The 14,727-nt window shown below is 37.9% G+C and overlaps 1 protein-coding gene across 1 annotated transcript in view; it reads left to right on the top strand.

Annotated features, from left to right (window-relative positions):
* The window catches only part of KCNK5 (potassium two pore domain channel subfamily K member 5), a 34,597-nt gene extending 20,981 nt beyond the window's left edge, over positions 1-13,616 (top strand). The window contains exons 2-5 of the mRNA XM_015857557.3: positions 5,039-5,150; positions 6,572-6,738; positions 7,652-7,820; positions 8,561-13,616. Of these exons, the coding sequence (XP_015713043.2) occupies positions 5,039-5,150; positions 6,572-6,738; positions 7,652-7,820; positions 8,561-9,381 (1,269 nt within the window). The 3' untranslated portion in view covers positions 9,382-13,616. The remainder of the gene's footprint in view (positions 1-5,038; positions 5,151-6,571; positions 6,739-7,651; positions 7,821-8,560) is intronic.
* The last annotated feature ends 1,111 nt before the right edge of the window (positions 13,617-14,727 follow it).

Below are 14,727 nucleotides of genomic sequence, written 5' to 3' on the forward strand. Positions count from 1 at the left end.
ATTCTCTGATCTTTCTGCAGCTCTGCCATATTGTGTCTCTGACTACCTTTAGTAGAGCAGCTATTTTTGAAAGTGAAAGCTGGCATGGAATGTTTTTGCTTCAACAATACATAGGTTAATGTGAAGACTTTGGAGAACTGGAATCTAAAATTTTCATAAAACATTACTTGTATATATCCAGACACAAAAATTACTGAGGAAAAACACTGCTCTGACCTGTACACGCTGGTAAAACCATTAGTTGCATAGTTGGCTTCACTTTCCCTTTCTTTACCCAAAGTCCTTGCTGCCAAGACACTTTACTAAGGAAAGTATTTTCTCTGATGTGCAGCATCCTCCATTCAATCAGGACACATCAGCTTGGGGGAGGAGGGAATTTAAAAAATCTTTGCTTGTTGCTTAAAAACTGGAGCCATGAACTAGAACTATAGATAAGCAGCGATAGCTGCCAGGGCATATTCCTAGTTTGGCTGTGAACATACTAATTTTGATCTAGCTGTAAAGTACTTAGAAATTCAGGCTGTGCTCTTGAAATTGCTTCTGCTGCTTTTAATATTCAAGCATGTGTCCAAGAGCAATACACCAACAGAGCAGGACGTTTCTGGCTATGGTGACTGTATTGTCTATGCAGGGAGTCCAAGGAAGTTGTGTTGATCTGGCTGTGGCCACGTGCAAATGTTTCCTTTTTTCTTGAAAAGGAATGACAGAGCACTTCTTTTCTCTATTTACATGTAATCCTAAAACAATATTATCTATGCCAGCCAGGTCTTGTAATATAGATCTGTCTTGACTCATTTTTATTATTGTTATTGCAGAGATAAGCATTAACAATTAAATATGTTTTGATTGCATAAAATCTGATTATTCTAAACACCTGACTGCTACTGTAACTTTATAGCTGTAGCTATATAACTGCAAAAACCACAAGGGACAAATAGAAAGGATATACATTTTGCTTGTCATGATACATTCATTTATTTTTGAGAGATCCAGAGCCCTTTATTTTGCAAGCAATGAAAAATGTCCATACAACTTCTTGTACTACTTTACCTATTTGTTTTCAGGTGCTAGATGTAATCACAACAAATTATTTTGCTTGTGCATATACTGTGAATCTCACTCATACTCCTCACTGAGAATTCATATCTTTCCATTGGTATTATCTTGTGCTTAAATGGACTTATTGGAGGTTGGTGGATGATCAATCTCCTTATAAATTCTGGTTTGTTTATTGGAATTGTGCCTTATGCTTCATTGCACATTTCGGATCCTTCTTTGCAAAGGCTTTACTGGCACAGAAGTTTCCTGGTTTATTTTTTTTGTTTGTTTGTTTTCTTCAAACAAAACCCACAACTAGAATTGTTCAGTATTCTGTTCTGGGAATCACATCATAGCTGTGGACTTCTCTAACTTTGTGGAAAGAATCTGCATATAAACAGACGTAGCTTTAACTTTGCATCCGTATTTGACCAGCAGAAGAGATTATGCATCTGCTGAAATGCCCTGTGTGAAATCAAAGTCAATACAGCAATGCTGTAGTAGCCAGGGCTCAAATCCTGCTATTTTGTTTTAAAATTAACAATATGGATTTTCATCTGACCATTGTAAATCCAACCCTTATGACTCTGGACAATTTTATTATACTTGGCTGAGTTGTCAGTATTATATGTACCTGTGATTTGATGACTGCCTTACTGCTTTTGGTCCTCCACAGATTACATAAGAGAGATGGATGTCATTGCAAAAAATAAGATTGCTGCTGAAGCTCCATGTTTTGTAGGAAGATCTGCATGGTAGATTAACAGTTCTCAATGTTTCTCTGTGTGTCAAGAGTTTACACCATAGATTAAAGAAATAAAATGATTTCACGTTACTTTGGAGTTGGAAGTGGGACAAAGCCTAGGAGACCTGAATAGACACAGCAGTTGTTGCTTTTACGGGGTCTGCTCTAGGATGTATCATCCCTTTATGTAGGGAGGATGCAATAATACTCTTGAGAGTAGAATGAACCATTTCAGGCTTAATGGTTTGATTACTTCTTGTGGCTTATGGTGAAACAATTAGTGTGTGCAAAAGAAAATCGTTCATACCACTGGGAGAACTTTTAAGCCAAAAGTAAGCTTGCGTGCCATATCTCTAAGGAATGCTTTGAATAACACAGGAGGCTTTAGCTTCTTCAAAGGAGACTTGGCACTGAACCGCATCTGGCTCTTCTTTTTGTACATAGTAAGATGTCTATGGGGCAGGATCAATTGCTCAAGTTCTTATAGCCTTTCTATTTTCCTGTCCCTTTAATTCATCTGACCACAAGTACCTCAGTAGTCCTCTGTTTTCCTATTGCTTATCTTTTTGGATCCAGGCAACCTTTTATACACTGCCTTGAATTTCACTCCAAATATGAAGTGATGCCTACTTAAAGTGCAAAACCTGTAGGCTTTCTCTAGCAAACTTCGACGCAGGCCAGTGGGAAAAAAGCTATTTGAAGAAGTATCTTAGTATGGGATCTTCTCAGTTTGGGAAGACCTTGCCATTGTTCTGGGCTTACCCCCAAGTAGCAAACAGAGAAGTACAGCTAAAAATATGTTCCTAGAAAGTTAGGAACATATCCATATATTTGGGGTCAAGGCTTCTCTCTGTTTTAAAGTTGTTTCTGAGAACTTTTCGGTCATATTGTTACTTGCATGGAGGGGATGCAAATGGCATGTTCCCAGAATATCTCAGGTAAACTCCTTTGTTCAAGATATAGGAGATTTAACAAAGTAGTCCTAGTGATCCCTGGTAAATCTTGAGTAGGCTTGATCATTAGAGTCTGTAAAAATGTTAAGTGTTTATACAGCTCAGGTAGCTGGCTATTTCTGCCCCAGAATGCTTGCAGGATTAATGTGAAGGGCAGCTAATAATTCCAGCAGCTTTCCCCCTTGAGCTGGCAAATCTTAAAGTAGCTGTACATGCGTAGTGGGAAACTGAGCTCATGATCTGAAGGTGGAGTAACGCAATGAGATAATGGCCCAGTGACAATGGAAACAGATACCTCAGTGTGTCTCTTATGAGATCAGTTGCTCTGTGAGAAAATAAAATCCAAGTGAGCTAATAGCATGGAAAAAAACTGGAGAAATTGTGTTTGATTTAATGTATTGTGGGGTTCTGCTGGACAGTGGAAGAAGTCGAGGCTTCTTTTAAGGGGTGAGAGGTCTATCAGGTCTTTTCAATGTTTATGTAGACTTTCAGGTAATTTGTTTGCAAACCACAGGAACTGATGAAGCTACTTTGGTCTCTGCTAGCTGAACTCTTGTGATCTCTAATAACTGACGCGTATATTTTTGGAAGAGGGTGGCTCGCTTTTTCTGCTCTCAGACAAGTCTGTTTTAGGGCTGTTTCTTCAGCACTACTTTCTTATGACGAATGACTTCATTAGTGAGAATTCTCTCTACATCCTTTTCTGTCCAGAGCCTGCTGGCTATGGAAAGACTGCAGTCTTACATACACCTTCAATTTCCCAGCAGAAAGGCCTAATTCTGTACCTTCATTCGCTTTCAGTGCTCATCCTTTTATCTTCTTTAATAGCTTGTATGCTGAAAGTGCATTTTTAATTAAATTGTTTGCATCTTGTATACGTACAGTATGTTCACTTTGAGAGCATTTTTATTACAGTGGAAGGGTGGTGAAATGTAATAAGTCTCAAGAATAATTAAAACCTGTGTTAACTTGTGTATGTTTCTAGTAGCAATTGAACTTTGTGTTGAGTCTCTTCTGGATCCAAGATTAGATCTTAATCAAGTAGGAAGGAAGTAAAGGGCAAATAAAGGAAAGGCTGTTTGTACATACCTGTATAAGTTCTTACCAGTCTAAGGTAAATCTTGCCTGTTACGTTAAAAGGAATTTAGCTTAAGAAAGTTTCTGTGTTCAATGCATACCAAGGACAAGAGATGAGAAGTGGAATAATATTCCAAATCAGCTGTGTGAGCTCTTTTACCTCTCTGTATGTGGATGTAGCCTTAGTACTGGTTTGGCCACCGCAGTTTACACTGAAGGGAAGAAAGCAGAACAACCTTGGGAGGGCTTTAACAGCAGCACAACATGGTAGAAGAAAGATAAATAACCTGGGATTTTTCAAGCGAGCGTGGTAAACTGATGTTCTCAGTTCAGGGAGCTAGAATGCCTAAATCTGAAAGATGTGAGATTTTTATGTAAGCTTTGACTTACCGTAATGAATCGTCAGGTCCTTGTATTAGAGCATTTTGTGTAGTCCAGTCCTAGAAAGCCAAGGGAGGCTACATCTTCCAAGTCCCTTTTTACAAAGGGCCAAGACAGTTAATAATTTTTCAGCACCTGAAGACCTGAATGCATGTTGGAAAACCACCCTTGCTAAATCTCTGAAAATGCCAATAAAATCACTTTCTTCCCCAAAACATTGTAAACAAATGCTTTGCAGATACAAAGATGAGATGAAAAAAGGGCTGAATTCAAAGAGTTCTCTTGCATGAAATACTTTGGAAAAGTGTTAATTTGTCTTTCTTCACCGAAAAATGCAGTTTTATGTTGACTTATAGATGGTCTGACTTTGCCAAAGACAGCAGGTGTTCTTGTTCCTCAAGTCTCATGGGACTTAGGTATCAGTTTTGAAAAGGATAGCATGAAGATGTCTCAAATATTAAACCAAATTCAAGGATTATGCAAAATGTTAAATGTTAGATCAGTCTGGAAGATTGTTGAGTTTTTGGAAGAGATCCATTTGAGTTAGATTAGAACTAATCTCTAATTAAAGCCCCTATTTAAATGTCAGAGTATTACAACTTGCTATCTGAAGCTAATTTTTAATATTCCATAAAATTATAGTTAGTGAATTTACTAGGCAGGCCTTTAAAAAAAAAAAAAAAGAAAAAAAAAAGCAAACGGATGTGATCGTTCTTCGAGTATAAATGAAGGGAAAATACCTCTGAGGGACAGGGGAAGTTTCTGTTTCAGGCTGCCAGGATTTCCCAATGAATGACTGTATGAATGACAGAATAACTGTAAAGAGTTGCTTATTGTTTTTCAGGTTGTATCAAATGCTGCTGATCAGGGAGTTGCTATCACTGGGAACAACACCTTCAACAACTGGAACTGGCCTAATGCTGTGATCTTTGCTGCTACTGTAATCACTACAATCGGTAAGTATCAACTTTCCTAACTCTTTTCCTTATGCTCCAGTATGTTCATACTCTTCCATTTATGTGTCAAGTTAGTCTCTGAATAAACTTGATATGGCTGGAGGTGCATAAAGTTCATGTGTTCATAGCCAGGTTTGTAGAGGAAAATCGGCTTTTGGCACTTATGCTTTTCCTGTACCCATGAGTAGTTTCTAATAATCAAGATTCAAGAGCTGTTGACTTGACTAGTGTCATTCCAGTTCCATTCATTCATATGCCTAAATTAACAAATCATAAAATCCCTAAACAAAATCTTTATAAAACTTTCTATTAATTTAAAGCACATGCATTTGAGATTTTTTGCACGACTGTCTCGTTGCTCACATGAATCTTTATATGCTACTGAATTAGCAGTATTCTTGGCTTTCAAAACAATCTAGACTTGTTTTTAATCCACCTTTTAAAGGAAGCAAGGAACAAGGAGTATGTCTTGTGGATATAAAATCCTTTGCATTTTACATACAGATGTTTAGAGCTGAAAATCATCTGCTTCTACGGAATTTGGTTTTTTTTTGTTAGAAGTTACTGTTACTGCTACAGCCTGCCTGCACCTGCAGTGTTAAAGTGTTAAAATAATAATAATAATAAAAATAATAATAAAAATAAAAATAAAAATCCAGGCATGCAAATTAACCAAAGAGATAAGTCTGGAGGTTGAACTAGAGAGAGAAGTCTGGAAGTTCATGTAAATGGAAGTCTTACTACTAGGCTGTAAGGTCGTATATAGCACTGTTGTACTTGAAGCTCTCAATACCCAGCTTATGACTTAACTTATAGCACAAAGCTGAAGTCAGGAACACGCCTAAACAAGAAAATTGTGGCAGAAGTTCATAAACTAGGTTCCTGATTTTAAAGCCTGAGATTGAACAAAATTCAACCAAACTACTTTGCAGCATCACAACACACCTCTCACTAAATTCAGGCCCTTACCTTGGGAACGCACCAAGCCACACTGTGAATGTGTAGAATGGATCTTTCACATGAAAGCTTACTTCAGAGGCAATTTTATTTCATAATGTTGATTAAAACTCAACCTTAAGTGCTGCTTAAGGTTGGGAAATCTTTTCAGAGGTTTTGGGATGAACTTTTTTTCTCATGTTTATCTCATGTTGTCAAGAAAAAGATGCATGCTATCCAGGGAGCACTTAAAGTGTAGTACTTCTCTCAGCCTGCTTTAATGGAATACACATTTTCTGGAGTAATGTTGGAAGGCATCCAAATTCAGAAAATCAGCAGCTGGAGTAGACTAATATTCTTAGAGATGATGAAGTAAGGAGCATCTGATACAGCAGAAGCCCACGCAGTGTTGTTTAATGTATAGGTAGAATTGCCCTGAATTCTCTGCAACAAGAACAGACCATGCACATACTTATCTCTTTCAGGTTATGGAAATGTTTCTCCAAAGACACCCTCTGGGCGTCTCTTTTGCATATTTTATGGGCTCTTTGGAGTTCCTCTGTGCTTGACGTGGATCAGTGCTCTGGGGAAGTTCTTTGGAGGACGTGCCAAGAGGCTAGGCCAGTTTCTGACAAAAAGAGGAGTAAGCCTGGTAAGATCCTCTGCTTGTTTATCTTCCTGCTGTTTATTTTTGATGCACAGATCGAGCTTACACTTCTTAATTTACCTGTTCTTATGGTAATAAACAGACACCGTTACAAATATGAATTGCCCAAATGTTGTTGTGTAAAAATAATTGAGGAGGGATAGATCCTATATGTTAACTCTGCCAGAACTTTTAGCAAATGATATTTTGCAGAAACATTTAATACTAAATAAAAATATAACTTCTATGAAGACGTGTGTCTCCCTACATGAGAAACCTATAGAATTGATGTAGGTGAGGCTTTTATTTCACAAGCATTCCTTGCAAGCTCCTGTAGCATGGAAATAAGATGTCCTGCTTTGCTTCTTCTGCCTTTAGTTTTTATGCTAGCATGAGCATTTTACTATTCTGCAGTGAACCAGCTGGAAAACTTTTCTTTTTCCTCAATTACGGTCTTTTTGTTTCTTTTTTTCCATGTTGGATGAGTTTTATCTCATTTCTAATAACTGCACAGAAATGAGAGGGAATGCAAAGATTGAGCTTCCAGAAGAGGGTGGGATTAGTTTAGGCCTTAGTTTCAGAAACAGCTAGAATTTTCTAGGTTTAGCACTTGAGAAAGAACTGAGTATGGTGGTGAAATCAATGTGTGTACCCAGCTTTGTGAAGCAGGCTTTCTGCAGAGGTTAAATGAGTGGCACATGGTAGAAAGTGTAAATAGGAGACAAGCAGCACAAAGAGTTCTGATTTTCTGTATGCACTGTTGTCGGACATAGTTGTGTTTACAGCAGTCAGTGACCTTTAGTAATGACTTACAAACTTTTAGCACAAAATCTGAAGTGGCTGGTACTGTCGTATGATGCTCAATGCCATGAATGGTAAATTAGATTTATTTCCATGACTTTTCCCTCTTTCTTTACAGAGGAAAGCACAGATTACATGCACAGCTATTTTCATCGTTTGGGGTGTCTTGGTCCATCTGGTTATTCCTCCTTTTGTCTTTATGGTGACTGAAGGATGGGATTACATTGAAGGTCTCTATTACTCGTTTATTACTATCACCACCATAGGATTCGGAGATTTTGTTGCTGGTAAGTAACTATATTTCATGTATTGTTTCACTGCATGCACACTTTGGCAATTCTGCTTCTAAACTCAAATTCTACAAAGCTTTTCAGAACACTTTCTTCTGAAAAAGATTCAATAAGAATTAAGTAATGCTCCAGTTGGCTCTTCCATCTTGGTTTAGATACATAAGGCCTTTATTGGACTTAGTCTGGAGCCAGGCTCTGGAATTTGTAGTTCTTTCAGCTTTCCTATATTCTTATTTCAGGCATGGAGCTTTTCTATCTACTGCAGCAGTTAAGCACCTTTAAAAGGGCACATCAGTGTTAAGTGATAATTTCTGGGCAGCTGTCTAGAACTAGACAAAGAGGAAATACTGAACATATTATGTCTACCTCTTAAAACCTGTCTGCTGCACTGTCTTGGGATTTGGAGATGGTCCTTGCGAAGCGGAATTCTGAGACTAATCCTTTTCTCGAGCAAAGTGCCTATATCTGTATTTTAAAGTCTGGGGGAATGCTTAAAATTTTCCAAACGTGAAGTGTGTGCTGCCATTTGACATTATATACCAGTGGTCAGAATACGTGCAGCTAAAAAGTGGAAGAACTAGGATCAACTTTGTCAGAGGGTTTCAGATCCCTGCTTACCACCTCTCAAAGCAGTGTTTTAAGAACTAGATTCTGCTAGAGTGGAATGGAGTATTTCTTGGGCTAATAACTTGGCTGCAAATCCACTTCTTATGTTCTTGTTTTCTAATTCTTTGTAGGTGTAAATCCAGATGCAAACTATCATGCCCTTTACAGATACTTTGTGGAGTTATGGATCTATCTGGGACTAGCTTGGCTTTCACTCTTTGTCAACTGGAAAGTCAGTATGTTTGTAGAAGTCCACAAAGCAATCAAGAAACGGAGAAAAAAAAGAAAAGAGTCATTTGACAACCATCCTCGGTCTAAAAAACCTCTTCAAATGGGTACCTCAAAGGATGTGAACATTTTCAGCTTTCTTTCAAAAAAGGAAGAGACTTACAATGATCTTATTAAGCAAATTGGAAAGAAGGCCCTGAAGACAAACAATGACAAGATGATTAAAGTAGAAAATACTAAACAAAATATGCAGAATGCCATTAAAGATGCTCAGGTGACTTACACAAAGTCAGAGTCATTTGAGTATGATGAGTCTTCCCTGGACATTCAGAATGGTCATGTTTTGAGACATCTGCATGATAAACGTGTTGGAGACAGTCCTATTGAAGGAAACATGTTTGTAAACCAACTAGACAGGATAAGTGAAGAAGAAGGTGAAGTGTGGGATTCCAGAGACTATCGACCCTTAATATTTGAGAATGCCAATATAACATTTGTAAATGAGGATGATGATGAAGAGGAAGATATCTCAGATGATGAGGAAACTTCAAAATCCTCTATGGATGATAATACTGTAGAGGAACCTGAAACTGCAAAAAACTTAGTAAAATTCCCATCGTCTGATGAGTCTACCTTTACCAACAATGAGCTAGAACTTTCTGTGCCTTATGAACAACTGATGAATGAGTATAATACAGTAAGCAATGTGAAGGCTGCAACGTGAAGTGAGCTTGGTAGTAGTTTTCTGAAAATGATCAATGCATATTGAAGAAATTAACAGAGCAAGGAGAAAAGCATGTTTTTGCAGCTTCTCCTATCTCTTTGAAAGCAAAAGCAAGTCCCAAACTAATAACCTCCAGTGTCCTTTTCCCTATCTTAAGTTGGTTTCTGAGCCCATTCACTATGTTTATCTGAAAAGACTTGTAAAATACCAGTTGAGTTAGGAGTCCTACTCCTTGGAATTTTATGGTTCTCAAACAAAGTAGATAGAAAAAAAAGACTAGTTAATACACTGGACCTGCTCTGCATTTGTGCATTTCATTGAGGAATTAGTTTGGGAGTGTAACTATACAGTTGCAAAGAGATTGTTTCAGGCATCAAATGTGTTCGGTTACTCCACTAGCCCTTCACCTCTGAAAACCGGGATTTAAGTAACATTTTGATCAGGAATGGAAGCAAGAGGTTTGCTTTTTAAAAAAGCTACTCATTGTTACCACAAAAAATGGTGAAACCACAAGTGGTTCTTGATGAGAAACTTTAAATGGAACACTAAAGACAAACAGATCTGAGCTGAGGTGTGCTGGCAGACTGAGGAGGAAGCTTTAAAACATCTGTCTAGAATATGTTTGTGCTTGCCAAATTATAATGAATTGTAATTTTGTGAATAAAATATTAATATTTAAAATTCCATGGAATGGATTGAGAAGGAGCTCTCTAACAAGGAAGAAATATCTGGGATGAAGCTTACTGGTTGAGCTGCTAAACTGCAACTCAGCCCCAGAACTGTTGAAGAGTAAGGGGACTGGAGGACCTACTGATCAAAGCATGTAGGAGCACAAACAGGATGCAACTTCTTAATGTTGAAAGTGTCCTTCCACTGTCCATTTCTTAGAGGAAATACTTGAATGAACTTTATACAGTATCTATGTGCAGTTGAAGTTTTAGTGATGCTGTTCATCTGAGGGTAAAAAATTGCCTTTGGAGACATGGATATTCTCCAAATGCCCTAATGCCTGTCAGAATAGACCTGTAGCACTACTGCTGACCTGTGCAGTGTGTTAGTCAGTATTGTTATTTGATGTTCCTCCAAGCCTTGGTACTTCAGACTAGACTTGAATGAGAGATGATTTTTGAAACAGTTGATTATAATTTGCTTATTTGATTTGTTTTGAAGCTTGACCTACGTGCATATGCAATGGTTATTCTATCCTACTTTCAAGAAGGGTGAACGATGTCAAATCTTGTGCAAAACTGTGATACGATCAAGTGATTTAAGGACCTAAGTCACTTTTTTTTAAAAGGGACCTTGGCTCTAAACTCCTGAAATTATTTGGGTTGAAATGGGCTTCTAATTGAGAAGGAGTTATCTCTTTTAATAATGTTTAAGCCCAAATTATTTTGGCTACAACGAAAATTATACCATATTTTGTTGGGTTTTTTTTGTTTTTTTTTTTTTTTTTCCTGTACCATGCATTAACCCTGTCAGCTCTCACAAACGTTGTTCTTGATTACATGCTGGCAAAAAGAGCTTATTATGGTTATGTCTGATGTACTTGGAACAGAACATAGCCAAGGCCTTTGAACCTTAATATGTCAAGTTCTGTTGTTTTATATAGTTTCACTGTATTTATGTCATTGCTGTATGTCCTAAAGTTTTCAAAGTTCAGTGAACAGTAAAAGGTTGTCTCATTCTCATTTTTGGTGTAATGCTGGCAGACTTGCTAGCTTTGTAAGAAGAGCTTATGGAATCTTGCAGTGCTAATCTTTAATTACTAGACTTTCTATTAACTGCAGACACTGGCTGCAGCTTAAATTGCCGGCCGTTCCTTTGGAAACTGGCACTCTGGATATCCTGTTGACAAGAAGTTTAGAAGTCGTGACTGTGAAACAAGGGACTGTCTTTATTCTTTTCTTTTCAGAATCTTCCATGTATGAGATTTCTCAAATAGAAAGTGAACTGTCTTGCTGACAAAAATGTGGAAATGGTGTAATTGGAGTCAGTTGTTAATGTGTATTTGATTGGTAAAGGGTGATTGTAATTTCAAGTCCAACTGTATTATGTTATTGCCATTTGGAGCAGGGGTGGCTGGATGAATTTGACTTGTGCTATAAAGAAGATTCTGATTTAATTCTAATTGACTCCCCCACCATATACACACCTCTGCATTGTTTTTAAATGACTCCAAGCCCTCCTTCAACGTCTTTTATATCTGAAGGAGCGTGGTTGACAGCTGCACCTTATAGCTGTCAGACATGTTAGGTAAGAAGGCATACCTGGTGCAGTGGCAAATCTAGCTTTTTTTCTTTCTTTCTTTTTTTTTGAGAAAATGAGAAAGCACTCCGTATGGTTTTTTTGTTATCCAACTTGTCTTCCATTACTGATGCAAAGGTTGAAGTATTAGCAACAATTAGGAAGCTCACGACAATAAGGAGAAAAGAAGCTTGCTGGAATTATGTGAAATGGAAGTGCGTAGTCAAGGTTTGATCTTCATTTCAAAAAAGTAAGTGAATAAATTTCTGTTTAATACAGAAATAATACAACCCAGATCTTTGGCTGGGCTCTGATTAGGAGGGATGTTGCACACTGGAACACAGACTCTCCATTCTCTGTTGCAAAGTGCTGCACTTGTGTGCCAGAGCTGAGAATGGCTGGTATCTGTTTTGTATTATCAAGTTAGATGTGGCTCTTTGGCCTTTCCCAGTGTAGTCAGCATAGGCTGTAAGTATGTATATATAGTGGGATTTAAAGTAATGGTTTAAATTTATTTTAAAAGAACAAAATTCCCCCTTTTTGGGGAAATGCGATCACACCTCACAAAACTGTTTTCTAGACATCCCATCACGTGCCTTAATGCAGTCCTGCTACTGGGAGAAAAGCAAGTTGTTTTTCACCGGCCAACACAATTGGTCTTGTTAAGCCCTGATGATTTTCAGTGTTTTGGAGGGTTTTGTTCGGCACGCAGCTTTCATGCTGGTTCTCTCAAAAAAAACAGGGTTTTTAAAATAGTGGTGCCATCTCAGAAGTACCGAAGTGCTATGCCAGACAGCTTTTTGTCTGCCTGTCTTCCATGTCTTGAGAAAAGTGATGTAGAGGAATATCCGGGCTGGATTTTGAGCTGTTCAGCCTCCCAAGTGCCTCTGGTTAATCTGAATGAACTCCCCAGTGCTATTTCATATAGTTTTGTAGTTATTTTATTTATCTGGTCGATCTGGAAGCATTTTCTTTGGATGCCACATAAGATTTCATTTGACTAACTGGTGATGTTAGCTGATCTCTTAATGCGATATAATTACTTTTTATAGGTGAGGCAGATCTCTTACTGAAAAGAGGAGTTTATTTAAAAACGAAAATACTTAACAGTATAGAAAATGAAAGGAATAGAAGTGAAATCTCTTATTTCTGATTATTTCCTATAAGTAGACTGTACCTTCAGTTGTGAGGTATGAGTCTACTTCCACAACAGTAACTTGCTAATTTCACCAAGATAAGCCAATTTGTTAATAAATGAATAAAATCTGGAAACATGACAACAAAAGTTCATTCCTACAAAGGCCCTTTTTAATATTATAGACCAGGTGACTTCATCCCTCGTGACATCATTGTGACATTTCTTGCTTTTGTCCTATGCTATTGAAGCCTGTTTTTTTAGCAAAAGGGTGGCTTTTTCAGATACAAATCTCACGACAGGCGATCTGACATATCTGATGACACTGGTACGACATTGCTAAGGAAATACCAGAAGTGGTGTGATACTTCTTTTTCTGAACTAATGCTTTTTGAATCTGTTGCTGGCAATGGATTTCAGAAAACATACAGAAATAAAACCATAGATTGGTAACAGATCCGTGGTGACACAGTTGTATATTGTGAGATGGTTTTTCTCCAGTTGAACTGAGAGAGTAAAGTAGAAACAGACAAGCATTGCTGATGAGGAGAGCAAAAAGCAATATACAAGTCAATTGACATGAACAGAAAACCAAGAATTCTGTTGTGGACTTGTAATTTTTGTGCCTCGTGAGATTCGTTCCACTTGTGATGGATTTATGTTTTAAAAAGTATAAGCTTGTCTTTCATATGGCTTTTGAAGTTTGTACAGTTTTTTTTCTTTATCACTCCATAATATGCCTGTCTGTTCTTTGTTGCTGATTGTCACTGGAATCACACTGTATGTAAATATTTGCTAAGTCTTTTAAAATGTAATTTATTTTAATATTTTGCAATAAAAATTTTAACATTTACCTTCTGTGACATGGCATGAATGGACGTCAAGAAATGAAGTTTCTTCTGTGTTTGTAACGCACCTCGCAGATAAAACTGGTGCTGTTTCAAAGAGCTTGAAGGTGCAAGGAGCCATTAAAGCAAGGAATATTGGTATCCTGTTCAGCAGCATCTAGTCTGCAATTTGATACAGATACAGTTCAGCAGAATATAATACAACAAGCGTTTGGGGCAACTATTGAAGTAGGTCAGAAAGTTTTTTCTATGGCACTGTTTTTCACAAGGCTGTTTATTTTCACAGAAGGTATACTGAGACAGGAGGTGTTTGCATTGATCAGTGCTATGATAAAGTAGGAGTGACTGCTGTCTGTGTCTCATCCCAGAGCCATTGAAACATTTCAGTGGCAGTTAATAAATTTTCATGAGGATTCTAGTAACTTTGTATTCTGCAGGCCTGGAGGTATTGACGTTGTTTCAGCTGCAGCAATTGCCTTAAAATGCGTTAGAAAACAGGTAACCTTTTGCCTTAATATGTCGCAAAATGTGACTCAGTGATACACAAGATAGAGATGGAGATACCTGCAGAAACTGGGCCAGCCTCAGCCTGAGGGAGTAAAGACTGAACATTAGCTTTTGGGCAACTGGGTAAAAGGAGTGAGACATGAGCTAGGAAAGCTGGGAGATGCACAAGCGCAGGAGGGAAAGGTGGATGCTGTTGTGATTTGAGTAAGGATAGCCAACCTTTGCATTTTCCCCCTACCCCCAGAAGAGCTCACTCAGCGGAGAAGAAATAGCAGAGAAAGAAGAGGAGCCAGGCTGGTGGATGATGCCTGTAACAACCAAAGAGAAAGAGGTGGGGATTCTCTCGTGATGCCCACGGTAGGACATAACATAGTCTGATATGTACTTGATAACATTTCTATCAGATTGGAGCAGGCTAGAGCTCACAGACAACACTTGGTATTTTAGTAGAGAGTTAGTAATTTCAAGGAGATAGGGTAGTGAGAAGTAGGAAAACAGGATAAACCTGTATCTGTTATGTGCCTGTTCTTACAGTCCATGGCTGGCTGCGGGTTCCTCTGAATGTAATAGCTTAATAGATATGATCACAGACCAGCTGACACTTAGAAA

The sequence above is a fragment of the Coturnix japonica genome, chromosome 3, assembly GCF_054131305.1.
Source record: "Coturnix japonica strain WE chromosome 3, WE-NBRP24, whole genome shotgun sequence".
Classification (NCBI taxonomy): Eukaryota; Metazoa; Chordata; class Aves; order Galliformes; family Phasianidae; genus Coturnix; species Coturnix japonica.